This window comes from Oncorhynchus mykiss, chromosome 24, assembly GCF_057628025.1.
Source record: "Oncorhynchus mykiss isolate SJ-2025 chromosome 24, ASM5762802v1, whole genome shotgun sequence".
In the NCBI taxonomy this organism is placed as follows: domain Eukaryota; kingdom Metazoa; phylum Chordata; class Actinopteri; order Salmoniformes; family Salmonidae; genus Oncorhynchus; species Oncorhynchus mykiss.
The window spans coordinates 21,040,019-21,064,679 of NC_143045.1; the positions used below are offsets into that span (position 1 = coordinate 21,040,019).

General features: G+C 43.9%; 1 protein-coding gene across 1 annotated transcript; it reads left to right on the forward strand.

Annotated features, from left to right (window-relative positions):
• Positions 1-960: 960 nt before the first annotated feature.
• LOC110503965 (junctional adhesion molecule 3B) lies at positions 961-24,634 on the forward strand. Its single transcript, XM_021582656.3, has 9 exons — positions 961-1,134; positions 10,279-10,347; positions 10,472-10,585; positions 10,699-10,851; positions 11,212-11,414; positions 11,559-11,658; positions 16,835-16,967; positions 18,914-18,965; positions 19,110-24,634. The coding sequence occupies exons 1-9, from the start codon at positions 1,086-1,088 to the stop codon at positions 19,143-19,145; spliced, it is 909 nt and encodes a 302-aa protein (XP_021438331.3). The 5' UTR covers positions 961-1,085; the 3' UTR covers positions 19,146-24,634.
• Positions 24,635-24,661: the final 27 nt, after the last annotated feature.

A 24,661-nucleotide genomic window follows, 5' to 3' on the forward strand; every position in this document is an offset into this window, starting at 1 on the left:
ACAAATTGGAATTCGTAACATATCGTAAGTCAGTGGAGGCTGGTGGGCGGAGCTATAGGAGGATTGGCTCATTGTAATGGCTGGAATGGAATGAATGGAACAAAGTCAAACAGGGTTTTTGCTATTTCATGCAGCCACAGAATAGAAAGATGCTAAACAAATATTTTGTATTCAAATTACGCATTGTTTAAAGTTGAGAAATAGCCTATCAGTGTGAGACTGGGTATGTATATATGCCTCCAAAATAATATGGTAACGTTGGCCTCATGCATATGCCCTCAAACAAATAAATAAAACCAAGGTCATCCAAAATACATCAGATAAAGAGTTTTTAAAATTAAACCAGCAACGCAAATAATTAATCTTAGTGATTGACACAATACTGGTATTTTTATATGTTGACAAAATAATCGCATTGAAATTAGATTAAATTTAGACATGATCAATTTCATATATTTCATTCAAGTACATTTTGTAGATTGGCTAGCAAGCAAAACTTGACGTTACAAATTAACTTTGGGGGAAACTGGTCCAGCCACTTGGTAGCTAGCTATTGTTAGTTCAAATAAAGCAACATGATGTACTCATATTAAAGCGCAACTGTAAACTAACTATAAACCCACCATAGTTATATTTATGAATTACTTCCTAGGTGGAGGGTTCTCAAATGGACGTGGACCCGCAATCCGACAGTCCTAGAACTTTGAAACCCACGCCCACCCGGCGAAATGGCTTGAAAAGAGTGTTTACCGTTTCTCTCACCTTAACCTGTCATGTTCACAGAAAATTACATTTGCATTGATTAGTTCTCGGGGACAAAGCTGCGTATTGGATATATCAGAGAGAATTAAGGAGTATGAATCTTGTTTAGCACATTAATGAAATTGCATTATTGGACACCATCATTATAAAACAGATGTAAAGGCATTTCCGGTTTTGGGACTATGCCTTTTCCGCCCTGATGCCCTTGTAGCTATGGAAACGTCCACCAGCCTGTTCACCCCTTCAGACCAGGCACTGCGTGTGATGTAGCTAGCTAGATGGTTTATGTGTGCCAGAATTACCGATAAATCAGACGTTTCAAGATGGCGTTAAAACGACTGATGTCTTTTTTCATTCTTTACTCGATTCTTGGTAAGTTATTTTCATTTCCACTAAGATAAGGTACATGTTGTATTTGTCACATGCTTTGTAGACGGTAAAATGCTTACTTATGGATCCCCTACGGATGTGTTGTGCATCGCAAATGTATTAATTCGCAGACATGGCAATGCTTTGTTATGAAAATGATCGCGCTGACTAGCTAAACGGTTTTCCTACTCCTAGCATACTAGTAGTAGCTTGGCCGGGTGTAAACATGCTGAGGATGAGCCACACAATTAATAGATGGTAATTCATTTTCTTTATACATGCGTTATAATCACATTGAAACGCTCACACAATCCTCAGCAGTTTTTCATTAATATTTAAATAAAAAGAGAACAGGTTGTACACACTGCTTTTGCATCTTCTAACGTTGAGCTCTCCTCATCTGTCGCTCAAAATGTGATGATGATGTCAACCGTTATTTCCATCCAAGCTGTCAGGTAGGCCTACATTTCATTGTATGAATGATTTTATTCTGCCAAAGACTCTGCTACCGCACGGCAAGCGGCACCAATGCACCAGGTGTGAACCAACAGGACCCTGAACAGCTTCTACCCCTAAAACAGAATAATTCTAAACAAGTCTGCTAAATAGCTAACCAAATGGCTACCCGGATTACCTGCATTGACTCTCTTGCACTGACTCTATACCCACACACATACACTGACATGACCAAAAGTATGTGGACACCTGCTCGTCGAACATCTCTTTCCAAAAGCATGGGAATTAATATGGAGTTGGTCCCCCCTTTGCTGCTATAACAGCCTCCACTCTTCTGGGAAGGCTTTCCACTAGAGGTTGGAACATTGCTGCTGGGACTTGCTTCCATTCAGCCACAATTTCATTAGTGAGGTCGGGTACTGATGTTGGGCAATTAGGCCTGGCTCGCAGTTGGCCTTCCAATTCATCCCAAAGGTGTTTGATGGGGTTGAGGTCAGTTCTCTGTGCAGGCCAGTCAAGTTCTTTCATACGGATCTCGAAAAACCATTGCTGTATGAGCCTCGCTTTGTGCACGAGCACATTGTCATGTTGAAGTTGGAAGCACAGAATAATCTAGAATGTCATTGTGTCCTTAATTGGAACTAAGGGGCCTAGCCCGAACCATGAAAAACAGCCCTAGACCATTATTCCTCCTCCACCAAACTTTACGGTTGTCACTATGCATTGGGGCAGGAAGCGTTTTCCTGGCATCCGCCAAACCCAGATTAGTCCATCGGACTGCCAGATGGTGAAGTGTGATACATCACTCCAGAGAACTCGTTTCCACTGCTCCAGAGTCCAATGGCGGCGAGCTTTACACAACTCCAATCTTTGGAGGGAGTTGAAAGTCCGTGTTGCCCAGCAACAGCCCCAAAACATCACTGCTCTAGAGGAGATCTGCATGGAGGAATGGGCCAAAATACCAGCAACAGTGTGTGAAAACCTTGTGAAGACTTACAGAAAACGTTTGACCTCTGTCATTGCCAACAAGGCTTCCGACTCTGTCAATCACCACATCCTCATCGGCAGACTCGACAGCCTTGGTTTCTCAAATGATTGCCTCGCCTGGTTCACCAACTACTTCTCTGATAGAGTTCAGTGTGTCAAATCGGAGGGTCTGCTGTCCGGACCTCTGGCAGTCTCTATGGGGGTGCCATAGGGTTCAATTCTTGGACCGACTCTCTTCTCTGTATACATCAATGAGGTCGCTCTTGCTGCTGGTGAGTCTCTGATCCACCTCTATGCAGATGACACCATTCTGTATACTTCTGGCCCTTCTTTGGATACTGTGTTAACAACCCTCCAGGCAAGCTTCAATGCCATACAACTCTCCTTCCGTGGCCTCCAATTGCTCTTAAATACAAGTAAAACTAAATGCATGCTCTTCAACCGATCGCTACCTGTACCTACCCGCCTGTCCAACATTACTACTCTGGACGGCTCCGACTTAGAATACGTGGACAACTACAAATACTTAGGTGTCTGGTTAGACTGTAAACTCTCCTTCCAGACCCATATCAAACATCTCCAATCCAAAGTTAAATCTAGAATTGGCTTCCTATTTCGCAACAAAGCATCCTTCACTCATGCTGCCAAACATACCCTTGTAAAACTGACCATCCTACCAATCCTCGACTTTGGCGATGTCATTTACAAAATAGCCTCCAATACCCTACTCAACAAATTGGATGCAGTCTATCACAGTGCATTCCGTTTTGTCACCAAAGCTCCATATACTACCCACCATTGCGACCTGTACGCTCTCGTTGGCTGGCCCTCGCTTCATACTCGTCGCCAAACCCACTGGCTCCATGTCATCTACAAGACCCTGCTAGGTAAAGTCCCCCCTTATCTCAGCTCGCTGGTCACCATTGCATCTCCCACCTGTAGCACACACTCCAGCAGGTATATCTCTCTAGTCACCCCCAAAACCAATTATTTCTTTGGCCGCCTCTCCTTCCAGTTCTCTGCTGCCAATGACTGGAACGAACTACAAAAATCTCTGAAACTGGAAACACTTATCTCCCTCACTAGCTTTAAGCACCAACTGTTAGAGCAGCTCACAGATTACTGCACCTGTACATAGCCCACCTATAATTTAGCCCAAACATCTACCTCTTTCCCTACTGTATTTTATTTATTTATTTATTTTGCTCCTTTGCACCCCCATTATTTTTATTTCTACTTTGCACATTCTCCCATTGCAAATCTACCATTCCAGTGTTTTACTTGCTATATTGTATCTACTTTGCCACCATGGCCTTTTTGCCTTTACCTCCCTTATCTCACCTCATTTGCTCACATCGTATATAGACTTGTTTATACTGTATTATTGACTGTATGTTTGTTTTACTCCATGTGTAACTCTGTGTCGTTGTATGTGTCGAACTGCTTTTCTTTATCTTGGCCAGGTCGCAATTGTAAATGAGAACTTGTTCTCAACTTGCCTACCTGGTTAAATAAAGGTGAAATAAAAAAATAAATAAAAACAAAGGGTATATAACAAAGTATTGAGATAAACTTTTGTTTTTGACCAAATACTTATTTTCCACCATAATTTGCAATTAAATTAAAAAAAATCCTACAATGTGATTTTCTGGATTTTCTTTTCTCATTTTGTCTGTCATAGTTGAAGTGTACCTATGATGAAAATTACAGGCCTCTCTCATCTTTTTAAGTGGGAGAACTTGCACAATTGGTGGCTGACTAAATACTTTTTTTGCCCCACTGTATATAGTGTACATGTAATAGTATAGACTTTACGTCCGTCCCTTCGCCCCGACCTGGGCGCGAACCAGGGACGCTCTGCACACGTCAACAGTCACCCTCGAAGCATCGTTACCCATCACTCCACAAAAGCCACGGCCCTCGCAGAGCAAAGGGAACCACTACTTCAAGGTCTCAGAGCAAGTGACGTCACCGATTGAAACGCCACTAGCGCGCACCACCGCTAACTAGCTAGCCATTTCACATCGGCTACATACACACAGACTCAGCACTGGTACTTCCTGTAATAGCCATGTTCGTTTCTACTCCCTATATATAGCCACTCATTATTTTTATTTTTTATTCACTGTGTCACTATTTCTATTTTTTTGTTTGTTACATTTTTTGTATCTTTTTACTCATCCGTGGGGATCCATAAGTAAGCATTTTACTGTCTACAAAGCATGTGACAAATACAATTTGATTTGGCTGCTTTTACAGTGGCTGTGTAGAATGTGTGGGAAATGGGGTTTTAAAAATATATATAGATAGATGGATGGATGCACTGGATCAACAGCTTGGGTCTTTTGAGAGAGAGAGAGAGAGAGAGAGAGAGAGAGAGAGAGAGAGAGAGAGAGAGAGGGAGATCCCTTTCTTTATGTAGGCTACACAGTGGAAAGCTTTGGAATGCTTTTATTCCAGGCACACAATAGCAATCAGCCATTGTCCTCTTAATTAACCACAGATTCTCTCCCACAGTCTGAAAACTGTCTGGGTCAACAAAGCCTCATGCAGGTGGGAGGATACATTAAAGCTTGGACACTGTCTGCCTGTCTGTTTGTAGGCAGCAAAAAATGAGACATGTAGTTTAAGATATTTATAGACTAGTAATTCATATTATGTTCAGGCTAAGTACATTGTAAAGGAATTGAAGGTTAATGAGTGGTTTTACAGGGATAGGCTGTCCCTGCTCTGTTTACCCTGCTCCTCGTATCTCTCAGGATGGCCAGTCACTTTTTGTTGTAAAAATAGCTCATGATGTACAGGGGTTTGAAAGTCAGTCGCTGTGACAGAAGCTGAGAGTCGGATCTCATCAGCGCTCACAGCTGAGCTAATATGACTGAGTGCTCGACACATGTTTTCTCCACTCTCAGGGCTGGCTGAAGCCTTTGAGGCAGTGTTCAAACTAGAGGTCGACCGATTAATCGGAATGGCCGATTAATTAGGGCTGATCTCAAGTTTTCATAACAATCGGAAATCTGTATTTTTGGACACCGATTTTTACACCTTTATTTAACTAGGCAAGTCAGTTAAGAACACGTTCTTATTTTCAATGACGGCCTAGGAACGGTGGGTTAACTGCCTCGTTTAGGGGCAGAACGACAGATTTTCACATTGTCAGCTCGGGGGATTCAATCTTGCAACCTTACACTTAACTAGTCCATCGCAATAACGACCTGCTTCTTGTTGCACTCCACAAGGAGACTGCCTGTTACGCAAATGCAGTACGCCAAGGTAAGTTGCTAGCTAGCATTACATTTATTTGTATAAAAAACAGTCAATCATAATCACTAGTTAATTACACATGATTGATGATATTACTAGATATTATCTAGCGTGTCATAATCTGACTGAGCGGTGGTAGGCAGAAGCAGGCGTGTAAACATTCATTCAAACAGCACTTTCGTGCGTTTTGTCAACAGCTCTTCCTTGTGCATCAAGCATTGAGCTGTTTATGACTTCAAGCATATCAACTCCCGAGATGAGGCTGGTGTAACCGAAGTTAAATGGCTGGCTAGTGCGCGCAAATAGCGTTTCAAACGTCACTCGCTCGCTTTGAGCCTTGTAGTTGTTTCCCTTGCTCTGCATGGGTAACGCTGCTTCGAGGGTGGCTGTTGTCGTTGTGTTCCTGGTTCGAGCCCAGGGAGGAGCGAGGAGAGGGACGGAAGCTATACTGTTACACTGGCAATACTAAAGTGCCTATAAGAACATCCAATAGTCAAAGGTTAATGAAATACAAATGGTATAGAGAGAAATAGTCCTATAATTCCTATAATAACTACAACCTAAAACTTCTTACCTGGGAATATTGAAGACTCATGTTAAAAGGAACCACCAGCTTTCATATGTTCTCATGTTCTGAGCAAGGAACTTAAACGTTAGCTTTCTTACATGGCAAATATTGCACTTTTAGTTTCTTCTCCAACACTTTGTTTTTGCATGATTTAAACCAAATTGAACATGTTTCACTATTTATTTGAGGCTAAATTGATTTTATTGATGTATTATATTAAGTTAAAATAAGTGTTCATTCAGTATTGTTGTAATTGTCATTATTACAAATCAAATAAAAAAAATTGTCCGATTAATCAATATGTGTAACGGTTCTCTTGTTGTGAAGTAGAGGCGGACCAAAACGCAGCGTGGTGGTTGTTCATTGTATTTTAATGAAGACACTATACATGAACAAACTAACGAAAACAAGAAACGTGAGAACTCAAAACAGCCCTATCTGGTGCAAACACAAAGACAGGAACAATCACCCACAAACACACAGTGAAACCCAGGCTACCTAAGTATGATTCTCAATCAGAGACAACTAATGACACCTGCCTCTGATTGAGAACCATACTAGGCCGAAAACATAGAACTGCCCCACAACATAGAAAAACAAACAGACTGCCCACCCAACTCACGCCCTGACCATACTAAATAAATACAAAACAAAGGAAATAGAGGTCAGCACGTGACAGTACCCCCCCCCCAAAGGTGCGGACTCCGGCCGCAAAACCTTGACCTATAGGGGAGGGTCTGGGTGGGCGTCTGTCCGCGGTGGCGGCTCTGGCCCGGGACGCGGACCCCACTTCGCCATTGTCTTAGTCCGCCTTATTGTCCGCCTCCGTGGCTTACTCACCATGCCCACCCCTCTCAATGACCCCACTGGACAGAGGGGCTGCTTGGGACAGAGGGGCAGCTTCTCGGGACAGAGGGACAGCTGCTCGGGACAGAGGGACAGCTGCTCGGGACAGAGGGACAGCTGCTCGGGACAGAGGGACAGCTGCTCGGGACAGAGGGGCAGCTGCTCCGGGCGGAAGGGCTCTAGCGGCCCCTGGCTGACTGGCGGCCCCTGGCTGACTGGCGGCACTGGCGGCCCCTGGTTGACTGGCGGCGCTGGCGCTGGGCTGACTGGCGGCACTGGCGGCCCCTGGTTGACTGGCGGCACTGGCGGCCCCTGGCTGACGGGCGGCACTGGCGGCCCCTGGCTGACGGGCGGCACTGGCGGCCCCTGGCTGACTGGCGGCGCTGGCGCTGGGCTGACTGGCGGCACTGGCGGCCCCTGGTTGACTGGCGGCACTGGCGGCCCCTGGCTGACGGGCGGCACTGGCGGCCCCTGGCTGACGGGCGGCACTGGCGGCCCCTGGCTGACGGGCGGCACTGGCGGCCCCTGGCTGACGGGCGGCACTGGCGGCCCCTGGCTGACGGGCGGCACTGGCGGCCCCTGGCTGACGGGCGGCACTGGCGGCCCCTGGCTGACGGGCGGCACTGGCGGCCCCTGGCTGACGGGCGGCACTGGCGGCTCCTGGCTGACGGGCGGCATTGGCGGCTCCTGGCAGACGGGCGGCACTGGCGGCGCTGGGCAGACGGGCGGCACTGGCGGCGCTGGGCAGACGGGCGGCACTGGCGGCGCTGGGCAGACGGGCGGCACTGGCGGCGCTGGGCAGACGGGCGGCACTGGCGGCGCTGGGCAGACGGGCGGCACTGGCGGCGCTGGGCAGACGGGCGGCACTGGCGGCGCTGGGCAGACGGGCGGCGCTGGCGGCGTTGGGCAGACGGGCGGCGCTGGCGGCGCTGGGCAGACGGGAAGCTCCGGCAACGCTGGGCTGAGTAGCTCTCCTAGCGCCGAACAGGCGGGAGACTCCGGCAGCGCTGGAGAGGAGGAAGGCTCTGGTAGCGCCGGAGAGGCGGGAGACTCCGGCAGCGCTGGAGAGGAGGAAGGCTCTGGTAGCGCCGGAGAGGCAGGAGACTCCGGCAGCGCTGGAGAGGAGAGAGCCCCTGCAAGGATGGGCCGGAGAGACAGCCTGGTACGGGGAGCTGCCACCGGAGGGCTGGTGCGTGGAGGTGGTGACGGATAGACCGGACCGTGCAGGCGCACTGGAGCTCTTGAGCACCGAGCCTGCCCAACCTTACCTGGTTGAATGCTCACGGTCGCCCTGCCAGTGCGGCGTGGAGGAATAGCCCGCACTGGGCTATGCAGGCGAACCGGAGACACCGAGCGCAAGGCTGGTGCCATGTAAGCCGGCCCAAGGAGACGCACTGGGGACCAGCTGCGTAGAGCCGGCTTCATGGCATTAGGCTCGACGCTCAATCTAGCCCGGCCGACACGCGGAGCTGGAATATACCGCACCGGGCTATGCACCCGCACTGGAGACACCGTGCGCACCACTGCATAACACGGTGCCTGTCCGGTCTCTCTAGCCCCCCGGTAAGCACAGGGAGTCTGCCCAGGTCTCCTACCTGGCGTAGCCATACTCCCTGTTAGCCCCCCCCCAAGAAATTTTTGGGGCTGCCTCTCGGGCTTCCTTCCGCGCCGCCGTGCCTGCTTCGCCAACTCCATTCTCTGATAACCTTCCGCGCACTGCTCCATCGAATCCCAGGCGGGCTCCGGCACTCTCCCTGGGTCGGCCGCCCACCTGTCGATCTCCTCCCAAGTAGTGTACTCCATGCCATTGCTGTCCATAACGTCCTCCTTTCGCTGCTGCCTGTTAACACGCTGCTCGGTCCGAGTGTGGTGGGTGATTCTGTAACGGTTCTCTTGTTGTGAAGTAGAGGCGGACCAAAACGCAGCGTGGTGGTTGTTCATTGTATTTTAATGAAGACACTATACATGAACAAACTAACGAAAACAAGAAACGTGAGAACTCAAAACAGCCCTATCTGGTACAAAGACAGGAACAATCACCCACAAACACACAGTGAAACCCAGGCTACCTAAGTATGATTCTCAATCAGAGACAACTAATGACACCTGCCTCTGATTGAGAACCATACTAGGCCGAAAACATAGAACTGCCCCACAACATAGAAAAACAAACATAGACTGCCCACCCAACTCACGCCCTGACCATACTAAATAAATACAAAACAAAGGAAATAGAGGTCAGCACGTGACAATATGGGCTTTTTTGGTCCTCCAATAATCTGTATCGGTATCGGCGTTGAAAAAAATCATAATCGGTCGACCTCTAGTTCATATCCATCCTAAAAGCTTACACGTGTTCTCACAGTCTCTGAGAGGGACGTACAATTAAACTAGCCTATCCTCCACCAATCCGCCAGGTTATTGGAGTACAGGCCCATCTTGCATATGAGGGAATTGTCTTTCATGTGCATCATGAATTGATAACCAGAGACATTTTAAATCAGCCGCAGTGCTTTTATCTGTCTGGATTATACCTTGGAAGTGCGTAATACACTCAGATGAATTGTGCTCCAATACATTCCAGTCTTGATTTCACCCCTCATTAGGAGTCCTTAATGTCGCTGACGAACACACAGAAGGAGGGACTGTTTTTATTACTCACTGTGTGTTATTATAGTAACTCTTAAGCCTCCCTAAATATATCTCCCAATTGTTTCATTTGAGAGTGTTTTGTAGTTAGGATAATTGATGAAACAACACTAATACTGAGACTTGTGCTCCCCTTGAGATGTGCTCCACCTGTCTCCACCTAGACATGAGAAATGATTCAGGAGAAATGGTTAATTTTGAGGCTAAGGCTCTTTCTCACCCTCTCTGTAGCTATAGGCCTACACCTCCTGACCCTCTAATCCTTTAGGCCTATCTGTTTAACGGGCATTGGCAAAATTGGCACTGTCCTGGAATGAAAATTCTGAAGATTGTTAGTCTGAATTTTTTTCTTCTCACTTATTTGTTGACTTTTACAGGCTACATTCCATCACTTGGCGTAATCCTCCGAACCACAGACAAGACTGTGTGGGCAAATGAATTTGAACGTAAGTCACTGAAACACTGACTAATTCTCTCTGAATTATTTTTCTTCCATTGCCCGTCTGTCTGCCAGTCTCTTCTGTTGTCTGCCGGTGTCTTGACATCGTAGTATCACGGTTTTCTTTCCAGCTATTGAGTTGACGTGCTTGATAGAGTCCATCTCAACAAACAACCCCAGAATCGAATGGAAGAAAATCCAAAACGGTGTCCCTAGTTATGTGTACTTTCAAAATCAAATTTCGGGTAAGATTATTATTTTTTTAAGCACCTTACCAACACCATATTGGCCTAAGAACTGTGTTATTATTCTCTGTAAGGGAATGAGAGGTTGGAGTGTGTTTTTGCCTCTCTGTTAGGGGACTTGGAGCACAGAGCCCAGCTGATCCAGCCAGCCAACCTACTGATCCTCAACACCAGCCGTGCAGACACTGCAGAGTACCGCTGTGAGGTCGCTGCCATTGATGACCACAAACACTTTGATGAAATTCTAATCAGTCTTGCTGTCAGGGGTGAGGTCGTATTGTCATATTCCTGTGTCACTTAACCAATGCAGAGCTCCCACCTTGTCATTGGCCTGAGATATATGTGTGTCCACTGGTCAATCTCAGTATAGGCCTAGTCAGTGTTAGATGTGTTGTTGACCAACGTTTTAATCCTATAGTAGAGTTTGCTGTGTTTTTTCAGTGTTGTCTATTTCTAAGTAAAGTGTGCTCACTCTCTCTCTAAAGAAAACTGTTATTTGGGTGCCGTAGTATGACCTCTGTCCTTTGCCTGTGTATGTGTGTCTTCCAGAGCAGTTGGGAAAAAGCAGAAGTCGAATTCCTGTCGGACCATTGTGTACAATTATTATTTATTTATTGTCTGTGCAGTAAAGCCTGTGGTGCCCAGGTGCAGTGTGCCTGTGGCGGTGACTGTTGGCACGTCCTCTGAGCTGCGCTGCCTGGAGAACGAGGGCTTCCCTGCCTCACAGTACCGCTGGTTCCACAACAACGAGGAGCTTCCCCAGGACCCAAAGAGCAGCCCCAAGTTCATCAACTCCACCTATTCCATTAACGCTGACACGGGTGGTCTGGTAAGGAATCAATGGAGATTGAACGGAAACTAGATATATGAATATCATGTTTAATGAGACAGTAGATCCAACTGTTGGATGATGTTGGTACAAGAGAAAAGCCGTATGATGTATTGGGGTTGATTTTAGCATTTTTCCCTCCAGAAATTCCGCCGGATGAGGAAGGAGGATGCGGGGGAGTATTACTGCCAGGCAAAGAATGTAGCTGGACATGCACAGTGTCCCACACAGCTGATGGACGTCTGTGAGTAGGCCATGCTGTACTAAACACCCAACTGACATTCTTACTGCAACTATGTATTGTTTACATCCCCGACATCCCCATTATTTGCAAGAGGAAGCGACGCAGGTACAGAGGACAAAGAGCTGGATGCCTTGTCAGGACCCGGAGAAGGCGAGTGGGAAAGCTGCCGTTACCGTCAATACTACTCGCCAACGTGCAATCATTGGACAATAAATTAGATGAGGTACAATCACGAATATCCTACCAACGGGACATCAAAAACTGTCATATCCTATGTTTCATGGAATCGTGGCTGAATGACGACATGGATATTCAGCTAGCGGGATATACGCTGCTCCGGCAAGATAGAACAGCACACTCCGGTAAGACGAGGGGGGGGGGGCGCGGTCTGTGCATGTTTGTAAACAACAGCTGGTGCACAAAATCTAAGGAAGTCTCTAGATTTTGCTCGCCTGAAGTAGATTATATTGTGATAAACTACTTGCCTAGAGAGTTTTCAGCTAAACTTTTTGTGGCTGTTTATTTACAACCACAGACAGATGCTGGCACTAAGACCGCACTCAGTCAGCTGTATAAGGAAATAAGCAAACAGGAAAGCACTCACCCAAGGGCGGCGATCCTAGTGGCCGGAGACTTTAATGCAGGGAAACTGAAATCATTTCTAACACATTTCTATCAACATGTTAAATGTGCAACCAGAGGGGACAAAAATTCTAGATCACCTGTACTCCACACACAGAGACGCATACAAAGCTCTCACTCGCCCTCCATTTGGTAAATCCGACCACAATTCTATCTTCCTGATTCCTGCTTACAAGCAAAAATTAAAGCAGGAAGCACCAGTGACTCGGTCTATAAAAAAGTGGTCAGATGAAGCAGATGCTAAACTACAGGACTGTTTTGCTATCACAGACTGGAACATGTTCCGGGATTCTTCCGATGGCATTGAGGAGTACACCACATCAGTCACTGGCTTTATCAATAAGTGCATCGAGGACGTCATCCCCACAGCGACTGTACGTACATACCCCAACCAGAAGCCATGGATTACAGGCAACATACGCACTGAGCTAAAGGGTAGAGTTGCCGCTTTCAAGGGGCGGGACTCTAGAAATCCTGCTATGCCCTGCGACGAACCATCAAACAGGGAAAGCGTATTGAATCATACTACACCGGCTCCGACGCTCGTCTTATGTGGCAGGGCTTGCAAACTATTACAGACTACAAAGGGAAGCACAGCCGCGAGCTGCCAGTGACACGAGCCTACCAGACGAGCTAAATCACTTCTGTGCTCGCTTCGAGGCAAGCAACACTGAGGCATGGATGAGAGCATCAGCTGTTCCGGGCGACTGTGGGATCACGCTCTCCGTAGCCGACATGGGTAAGACCTTTAAACAGGTCAACATACACAAGGCTGCGGGGCCAGACAGATTATCAGGACATGTGCTCCGGGCATGTGCTGACCAACTGGCAGGGGTTTTTACTGACATTTTCATCATGTCCCTGATTGAGTCTGTAATACCAACATGTTTCAAGCAGACCACCATAGTCCCTGTGCCCAAGAATACAAAGGCAACCTGCCTAAATGACTACAGACCCGTAGCACTCACATCCGTAGCCATGAAATGCTTTGAACGGCTGGTCATTGTTCACGTCAACACAATTATCCCAGAAACCCTAGACCCACTCACATTTGCATACCGCCCAAACAGATCCACAGATGATGCAATCTCAATTGCACTCCACACTGCCCTTTTCCACCTGGACAAAAGGAACACTTATGTGAGAATGCTATTCATTGACTACAGCTCAGCATTCAACACCATAGTACCCTCAAAGCTCATCACTAAGCTAAGGATCCTGGGACTGAACACCTCCCCCTGCAACTGGATCCTGGACTTCCTGACGGGCCGCCCCTAGGTGGTGAGGGTAGGTAGCGTCACATCTGCCATGCTGATCCTCAACACTGGAGCTCCCCAGGGGTGCGTGCTCAGTCCCCTCCTGTACACCCTGTTCACCCACGACTGCATGGCCAGGCACGACTCCAACACCATCATTAAGTTTGCAGACGACACAACAGTGGTAGGCCTGATCACCGACAACGACGAGACAGCCTATAGGGAGGAGGTCAGACACCTGGCTGGGTGGTGCCAGAATAACAACCTATCCCTCAACGTAACCAAGACTAAGGAGGTGATTGTGGACTACAGGAAAAGGAGGACCAAGCACGCCCCCATTCTCATCAACTGGACTGTAGTGGAGCAGGTTTGAGAGCTTCAAGTTCCTTCGTGTCCACATCAACAACAAACTAGAATGGTCCAAATACACCAAGACAGTCGTGAAGAGGGCACAACAAAGCCTATTCCCCCTCAGGAAACTAAAAGGATTTGGCATGGGTCCTGAGATCCTTTAAAGGTTCTACAGCTGCATTATCGAGAGCATCTTCTGATTGCATCACTGCCTGGTACGGCAATTGCTCGGCCTCTGACCGCAAGGCACTACAGAGGGTAGTGCGTACGGCCCAGTACATCACTGGGCTAAGCTGCCTGCCATCCAGGACCTCTACACCAGGCGGTGTCAGAGGAAGACCCTAAAAATTGCCAAAGACCCCAGCCACCCCAGTCGTAGACTGTTCTCTCTACTACCGCATGGCAAGAGGTACCGGAGTGCCAAGTCTAGGACAAAAAGGCTTCTCAACAGTTTTTACCCCCAATCCATAAGACTCCTGAACAGGTAATCAAATGGCTGCCCAGACTATTTGCATTGTGTGCTTCCCCCCAAACCCTCGTACGCTGCTGCTACTCTCTGTTTATCATGTATGCATAGTCACTTTAACTATACATTCATGTACATACTACCTCAATTGGCCCGACCAGCCAGTGCTTCCACACATTGGCTAACCGGGCTATCTGCATTGTGTCCCGCCACCCACCACCCGCCAACCCCTCTTTTACGCTACTGCTACTCTCTGTTCATCATATATGCATAGTCACTTTAACCATATGTACAGTGGAGCAAAAAAGTATTTAGTCAGGCACCAATTGTGCAAGTTCTCCCACTTAAAAAGATGAGAGAGGCCTGTAATTTTCATCATAGGTATACTTCAACTATGACAGACAAAATGAGAAACAAAAACAGAAAATCACATTGTAGGATTTTTAATGAATTGATTTACAAATTATGGTGGAAAATAAGGTCACCTACAAACAAGCAAGATTTCTGGCTCTCACAGACCTGTAACTTCTTCTTTAAGAGGCTCCTCTGTCCTCCACTCGTTACCTGTATTAATGGCACCTGTTTGAACACACTCCAAACTCCATTATGGCCAAGACCAAAGAGCTGTCAAAGGACACCAGAAACAAAATTGTAGACCTGCACCAGGCTGTGAATACTGAATCTGCAATAGGTAAGCAGCTTGGTTTGAAGAAATCAACTGTGGGAGCAATTATTAGGAAATGGAAGACATACAAGACCACTGATAATCTCCCTCGATCTGGGGCTCCACGCAATATCTCACCCCGTGGGGTCAAAATAATCACAAGAACAGTGAGCAAAAATCCCAGAACCACACGGGTGGACCTAGTGAATGACCTGCAGAGAGCTGGGACCAAAGTAACAAAGCCTACCATCAGTAACACACTACGCCACCAGGGACTCAAATCCTGCAGTGCCAGACGTGTCCGCCTGCTTAAGCCAGTACACGTCCAGGCCCGTCTGAAGTTTGCTAGAGAGCATTTGGATGATCCAGAAGAAGATTGGGAGAATGTCATATGGTCAGATGAAACCAAAATAGAACTTTTTGGTAAAAACTCAACTCGTCGTGTTTGGAGGACAAAGAATGCTGAGTTGCATCCAAAGAACACCATACCTACTGTGAAGCATTGGGGTGGAAACATCATGCTTTGGGGCTGTTTTTCTGCAAAGGGACCAGGATGACTGATCCGTGTAAAGGAAAGAATGAATGGGGCCATGTATCGTGAGATTTTGAGTGAAAACCTCCTTCCATCAGCAAGGGCATTGAAGATGAAACGTGGCTGGGTCTTTCAGCATGACAATGATCCCAAACACACCGCCCGGGCAACGAAGGAGTGGCTTCGTAAGAAGCATTTCAAGGTCCTGGAGTGGCCTAGCCAGTCTTCAGATCTCAACCCCATAGACAATCTTTGGAGGGAGTTGAAAGTCCGTGTTTCCCAGCAACAGCCCCAAAACATCACTGTTCTAGAGGAGATCTGCATGGAGGAATGGGCCAAAATACCAGCAACAGTGTGTAAAAACTTGTGAAGACTTACAGAAAACATTTGACCTCTGTCATTGCCAACAAAGGGTATATAACAAAGTATTGAGATAAACTTTTGTTATTGACCAAATACTTATTTTCCATCATCATTTGCAAATAAATTCATTAAAAATCCTACAATGTGATTTTCTGGATTTTTTTTCTCATTTTGTCTGTCATAGTTGAAGTGTACCTATGATGAAAATTACAGGCCTCTCTCATCTTTTTAAATGGGAGAACTTGCACAATTGGTGGCTGACTAAATACTTTTTTGCCCCACTGTATATACTACCTCAATCAGCCTGACTAACCGGTGTCTGTATGTAGCCTCGCTACTTTTATAGCCTCGCTACTGTATATAGCCTGTCTTTTTACTGTTGTTTTATTTCTTTACTTACCTATTGTTCACCTAATACCTTTTTTGCACTATTGGTTAGAGTCTGTATGTAAGCATTTCACTGTATGGTCTATACCTGTTGTATTCGGCGCACGTGACAAATAAACTTTGATTTAATTTAAATATGTCAGTGTGTCATACCGCTGCCACACTGAACATACAATTGTGTGTTACCTAACCTGCAAGTGAGTCACATGCATCTACTCTAGTGCACGTAAATCATAGCGGTTGACATGGACATGCATTCCAAGGTCATTCTTTTAAAGTCAGGGTTCCCAAACTGGTGGCCAGTGGGCTAAATTATTATGTTTTAGACAAATATTATAGCTGATTGGGCTTCTTGCAGTCAATTTGCAGTCTACAAATGATTTGTAATTATCCTCCGGCCCCACTCCATCCGCTCACCCCCCAAAAATGTATTGTACCGCGGCTGCTGTAAGTTGTTTAAATTTGGGTTTATGTTACCCAGATCTCATCTCAAAATGCCCTGTTTGTATTTTCAGATGATGTCGACATTGTGGGCATTTTCCTGAAGGTGTTGGCGGCATTGGCTGGACTCATTGTTGTGATGGTGGGGGTTTGTCATGTATACAAACATCACTGCTTCTCCTCCGGCAAGGATCACACAGGAACCAAGTGAGTAGGGCTATGCAGTTTCAAATAGAGGTCAACCGATTAATCGGCATTAAGGGCCAATTTCAAGTTTTCATAACAATCGGTAATCGGCCTTTTTGGACGCCGATTGTGGACGATTACATTGCAATCCACATGGAAACTGCGTGGCAGGCTGACCACCTATTACGCGAGTGCAGAGTCAAAAGGACCTTGTGGCTGCAAGAAGCCAAGGTAAGTTGCTAGCTAGCATTAAACGTATCTTATAAAAAAACAATCAATCTTCACATAATCACTAGTTAACTACATGTGGTTGATGATATTAGTAGGTTAACTAGCTTGTCCTGCTTTGCATATGATCAATGTGGGGCCTGTTAATTTATCATCGAATCACAGCCTACTTCAACTTCGCCAAATGGGTGATTTAACAAAAGCGCATTCGCGAAAAAAGCACAATCGTTACACAAATGTACCTAACCATAAACATCAATGCCTTTCTTAAAATCAATACACAGAAGTATATATTTTTAAACCTGCATATTTAGTTAAAATAAATTAAGGTTAGCAGGCAATATTAACTAGGGAAATTGTGTCACTTCACCAGTTTGGGCCACCTGGCTCGTTGCGAACTGTGTGAAGATCGTAATTAATTTGCCAGATTTTTACGTAATTATGACATAACATTGAAGGTTGTGCAATGTAACAGCAATATTTAGACTTAGGGATGCCATCCGTTCGATAAAATACAGAACGGTTCCGTATTTCAGTGAAAGAATAAAAGTTTTGTTTTCTAAATGATAGTTTCCGGATTTGACCATATTAATGACCAAAGGCTCATATTTCTGTGTTTATTATATTATAATTAAGTCTGATTTGATATTTGATAGAGCAGTCTGACTGAGCGGTGGTAGGCAGCAGCAAGCTCGTAAGCATTCATTCAAACATTACTTTACTGCGTTTGCCAGCAGCTCTTAGCAATGCTTGAAGCACAGTGCTGTTTGACTTCAAGCCTATCAACTCCCGAGGTTAGGCTGGCAATACTAAAGTGCCTATAAGAACATCCAATAGTCAAAGGTATATGATATACAAATGGTATAGAGAGAAATAGTCAAAGCGTCATAATTCCTATAATAACTACAACCTAAAACTTCTGAACTGGGAATATTGAAGAACTGGGAATATTGAACCACCAGCTTTCATATGTTCTCATGTTCTGAGCAAGGAACTTAAATGTTAGCTTTTTTACATGGCACATATTGTACTTTTACTTTCTTCTCCAACACTGTTTTTGCATTATTTAAACCAAATTGAACATGTTTCATTATTTATTTGAGACTAAATTGATTTTATTTGTGTATTATATTAAGTTCAAATAAAAGTGTTCATTGTTCATTCAGTATTGTTGTATTTGTCATCTTTGTTGTAATTGTCATATATATATATATATATATATATATAAATCGGCCGATTAATCGGTATCGGCTTTTTTTTGGTCCTCCAATAATAGGTATCGGCGTTGAAAAATCATAATCGGTCGACCTCTAGTTTCAAGTTTCAAAGTTGATTTGCCACGTGCACAGGATACAACAGGTGTAAAACAGTACAGGGAAATTCTTACCTTGAGAGCTCTTTCCAACAATGCAGTGATAATAATAATAATATAGATAATAATAGAAAATGTTATTAAAAATGAAATGTAAAAATGAACCCAAAAAGTACGATATAGGTTGAAAGGGAAACGGGGATACCTAGTCAGTTGTGCAACAGAATGCATTCAACTGAAGTGTGTTATCCGCATTTAACCCAAACCCTCTGAATCAGAGAGGTGCGGGGGGCTGCCTTAATCGACATCCATTGTTCTGTACAGGGCTTTTAAAGCTAAATGGACCAGTTTAATAGTGACATATTATGTGATGTGAGTTGCTTAGTACGTCTTTGTGTGGAAATTAAGGATTTATTGTGTGTTTTAGCTACAAACTTCCATCGCAGGATGATGGCGTTGACTATGCCGAAGCAGATGAGGTGAATAAAATGAACTTAATTGTGTGTTCTATATTATTATTATTATTATTGAGCTAAAGTGTAATCACAATGTATTATTAAAAATGACAAATGAAAATAATTATCAACTGCAGGTATTTTTTTGATAATTTATATTCCCATCAGGGTCACTTCCGTCACAAATCATCATTTATCATTTGACATCTGAGATCAAGGAGACACACTGAAGAGGAGACCCACTGAAGTCAAAAGTGTGCCAAATCCCATAATGGGGCTTCGTGTGAGAAATGTGAGCTGTAACATTTCACATGAACCAACAAGCTTGCCAAAGTTATCATAATGAAAAAGATCAATCATTATTTCAATTTTGCTTTCTGATAGGCAACTGCAACGTCATGTCCCTATTAGTACACTGTTTACTTTTTTTTGTAGCACATATGTATTGCCCTCAGTCATTACTAACTACAATTACAGTACGATTTTTTTTTAAAGCTGTGACTTTTGAACTTCCACCAGCATGTTCATCTTAACTGATGCTGGAACATTCCCCCATACTGTTTTTAGACAAACAAGGTTTTTTACTTCCATAAAATTTCTACAGAGTACAACAAACCTGTTTAAAAAAAAACAGTATTTCATAACCTCTGAATGCAAGCTGGACTAGTTTATGTTAATATGAAGGTAGGTTGTGTCAATAGTTTTATATATACACTACCGTTCAAAAGTTTGGAGCCACGTAGAAATGTCCTCGTTTTTGAAAGAAATGCATTTTTTTTGTCCATTAAAATAACATCAAATTGATCAGAAATACAGGGTACACATTGTTAATGTTCTAAATGACTTTTGTAGCTGGAAACGGCTGATTTTTAATGGAATATCTACATAGGCGTGCAAAGGCCCATTATCATTAACCATCACTCCTGTGTTTCAATGGCACGTTGTGTTAGCTAATCCAAGTTTGTCATTTTAAAAGGCTAATTGATCATTAGAAAACCCTTTTGCAATTATGTTAGCACAGCTGAAAACTGTTCTGATTAAAGAAGCGATAAAACTGGCCTTCTTTAGACTAGTTGAGTATCTGGAGCATCAGCATTTGTGGGTTCGATTACAGGCTTAAAATGGCCAGAAACAAAGTACTTTCTTCTGAAAATCGTCAGTCTATTCTTGTTCTGAAAAATTAAGGCTATTCCATGCGAGAAATTGCCAAGGAACTGAAGATCTCATGCAACGCTATGTACTACTCCCTTCACAGAACAGCGCAAACTGGATCTAACCAGAATAGAAAGAGTAGTGGGAGGCCCCGGTGCACAACTGAGCAAGAGGACAAGTACATTAGAGTGTCTAGTTTGAGAAACAGATGCCTCACAAGTCCTCAACTGGCAGCTTCATTAAATAGTAACCGCTAAACACCGGACTCAACAGTGAAGAGGCGACTCTGGGATGCTGGCATTCTGGACACTCTGTCCAGTGTCTGTGTTCTTTTGACCATCTTAATCTTTTATTTTTATTGGCCAGTCTGAGATATTGCTTTTTCTTTGCAATTCAGCCTAGAAGGCCAGCATCCCGGAGACACCTCATCACTGTTGACGTTGAGATTGGTGTTTTGTTTTGCGCATACTATTTAATGATGCTGCCAGTTGAGGACTTGTGAGGACTATATTCTGGTTAGAGCCAGTTTGCGCTGTTCTGTGAAGTACATAGCGTTGTATGAGATCTTCCGTTTTTTGGCAATTTCTCGCATGGAATAGCCTTCATTTTTCAGAACAAGAATCAACTGATGAGTTTCAGAAGAAAGGTCTTTGATCCTGGCCAATTTGAGCCTGTAATTTGACCCACAAATGCTGATGCTCCAGATACTCAACTGGTCTAAAGAAGGCCAGTTTTATTGCTTCTTTAATCAGAACAACAGTTTTCAGCTGTGCTAATATAATTGCAAAAAGGTTTTGTAATGATCAATTAACCTTTTAAAATTATGAACTTGGATTAACTAACACAATGTGTCATTGGAACACAGGAGTGATGGTTGCTGATAATGGGCCTCTGTATGCCTATGTAGATATTCCATTAAAAATCTGCCGTTTTCAGCTACAATAGTCATTTACAACATGAACAATGTCTACACTGTATTGCTGATCAATTTTATGTTATTTAAATGGACATATAAAAGTGCATTCTTTCAAAAACAAGGACATTTCTAAGTGACCTCAAACTTTTGAACAGTTGTATGTAGTACCAGTTTGGACACACCTACTCATTGAAGTGTTTTTCTTTATTTTTACTATTTTCTACATTGTAGAGTAATAGTGAAGTCATCAAAACTATTAAATAACACATATGGAATCATGTAGTAACCAAAAAAGTGTTAAACAAATCTAAATATATTTTAGATTCTTCAAAGTAGCCACCCTTTGCCTTGATGACAGCTTTGCACACACTTGGCATTCTCTCAACCAGCTTCACCTGGAATGCTTTTCCAACAATTTTGAAGGAGTTCCCACATACACTGAGCACGTGCTGCTTTTCCACTTTGCGGTCCATCTCATCCCAAACCATCTCAATAGGGTTGAGGTCTGGTGATTTATGGAGGCCAGGTCATCTGATGCAGCACTCCATCACTTTCCTTCTTGGTAAAATAGCCCTTACACAGCCTGGAGGTATGTTGGGTCATTGTCCTGTTGAAAAACAAATGATAGTGGGACTATGCGCACACCAGATGGGAAGGTTTATCGCTGCAGAATGCTGTGGTAGCCATGCTGGTTAAGTGTGCCTTGAATTCTAAATCCCTGGCAGTGTCACCAGCAAAGCACCATCACACCTCCTCCATGTTTCACGGTGGGAACTACACATGCGGAGATCATCCGTTCACCTACTCTCACAAAGACATGGCGGTTGGAATCTAAAATCTGGACCCATCAGACCAAAGGACAGATTTCCACCGGTCTAATGTCCATTGTTCATGTTTCTTGGCCCAAGCAAGTCTCTTCTTATTATTGGTGTCCTTTAGTAGTGGTTTCTTTGCAGCAATTCGACCATGAAGGCCTGATTCACACAGTCTCCTCTGAGACAGTTGATGTTGAGACGTGTCTGTTACTTGAACTCTGTAAAGCATTTATTTGGGCTGCAATTTCTGAGTCTGGTAACTCTAATTACCTTATCCTCTGTAGCAGAGGCAACTCTGGGTCTTCCTTTCCTGTGGCGGTCCTCATGAGAGCCAGTTTCATCATAGCACTTGATGGTTTTTGCGACTGCACTTGAAGAAACTTTCAAAGTTCTTCAAATGTTCCGTATTGACTGACCTTCATGTCTTAAAGTAATGATGGACTGTCGTTTCTCTCTGCTTATTTGAGCTGTTCTTGCCATAATATGGACTTGATCTATTACCAAATAGGGCTGTCTTCTGTATACCACCCCTACCGTGTCACAACACAACTGATTGGCTCAAATACATTAAGAAGGAAAGAAATTCCACAAATTAACTTTTAACAATGCACACCTGTTAATTGAAATGTATTCTAGGTGACTACCTTATGAAGCTGGTTGAGAGAATGCCAAGAGTTTGCAAAGCTGCCATCAAGGCAAAGGGTGGCTACTTTGAAGAATCTCAAATATAAAATATATTTTGATTTGTTGAACACCAATTGTGTTACTACATGATTCCATATCTGTTATTTCTTATTTTTGATGTCTTCACTATTATTCTACAACGTAGAAAATAGCAAAAATAAAAACCCTGTAATGAGTAAGTGTCCAAACTTTCGACTGGTAACGTATACAGTGTCTTGCGAAAGTATTCGGCCCCCTTGAACTTTGCGACCTTTTGCCACATTTCAGGCTTCAAACATAAAGATATAAAACTGTATTTTTTTGTGAAGAATCAACAACAAGTGGGACACAATCATGAAGTGGAACGACATTTATTGGATATTTCAAACTTTTTTAACAAATCAAAAACTGAAAAATTGGGCGTGCAAAATTATTCAGCCCCCTTAAGTTAATACTTTGTAGCGCCACCTTTTGCTGCGATTACAGCTGTAAGTCGCTTGGGGTATGTCTCTATCAGTTTTGCACATCGAGAGACTGACATTTTTTCCCATTCCTCCTTGCAAAACAGCTCGAGCTCAGTGAGGTTGGATGGAGAGCATTTGTGAACAGCAGTTTTCAGTTCTTTCCACAGATTCACGATTGGATTCAGGTCTGGACTTTGACTTGGCCATTCTAACACCTGGATATGTTTATTTTTGAACCATTCCATTGTAGATTTTGCTTTATGTTTTGGATCATGGTCTTGTTGGAAGACAAATCTCCGTCCCAGTCTCAGGTCTTTTGCAGACTCCATCAGGTTTTTTTCCCGAATGGTCCTGTATTTGGCTCCATCCATCTTCCCATCAATTTTAACCATCTTCCCTGTCCCTGCTGAAGAAAAGCAGGCCCAAACCATGATGCTGCCACCACCATGTTTGACAGTGGGGATGGTGTGTTCAGGGTGATGAGCTGTGTTGCTTTTACGCCAAACATAACATTTTGCATTGTTGCCAAAAAGTTCAATTTTTGATTTCATCTGACCAGAGCACCTTCTTCCACATGTTTGGTGTGTCTCCCAGGTGGCTTGTGGCAAACTTTAAACGACACTTTTTATGGATATCTTTAAGAAATGGCTTTCTTCTTGCCACTCTTCCATAAAGGCCAGATTTGTGCAATATACTGACTGATTGTTGTCCTATGGACAGAGTCTCCCACCTCAGCTGTAGATCTCTGCAGTTCATCCAGAGTGATCATGGGCCTCTTGGCTCCATCTCTGATCAGTCTTCTCCTTGTATGAGCTGAAGGTTTAGAGGGACGGCCAGGTCTTGGTAGATTTGCAGTGGTCTGATACTCCTTCCATTTCAATATTATCGCTTGCACAGTGCTCCTTGGGATGTTTAAAGCTTGGGAAATCTAAATGTCGTTCCACTTCATGATTGTGTCCCACTTGTTGTTGATTCTTCACAAAAAAATACAGTTTTATATATTTATGTTTGAAGCCTGAAATGTGGCAAAAGGTCGCAAAGTTCAAGGGGGCCGAATACTTTCGCAAGGCACTGTACATACGTACAGATAATGAGTGGGGCATGTTTAAAAAGCTGATGAAATCTTTTACATGCAGAGCCAAGGGGCACAATGAAACTGTCTGTTGTGCTTGAAAGCCAACTGACTTTATTCTCTGTTCAGAATAACAAAGAAACATTACAGTTATACAGTATAATTCCATTATAATGCTGCAAGTTAAGATGTATTATTATGATTATATCAAGTGATTATGATTTTTTTCAGAGTGCCGTGTCTGTATAAGTGAACATCTTTGCTTACTAATTACGTACTTTATGAATATTGGACATATTGTCTAGTTGTGACTCACAATTAACTGTATTTTCTTTATGAACACAATATACAATATTAATGGATATACAGGCAATACAACTTTTTTAGAAACAAATGTCTACACATACATGTTTATCAGTAACAATATATAAGTATGAAACAATGTTTCAAATTGAAATAGTTAAAAATGACTTTTTGAAACATGGTTATTTTGTTAAACACTACTCAGGAACTGTTGTAAATTGTAAAATGTTCGTTGTAGTGCAAGTAATGGATACTGTTATGCTTACTTCATTTAGTCAATAAAGACACAAATAACATTAGTAACTGTATTTATTGTATTGTTGAGACTTTTTTAT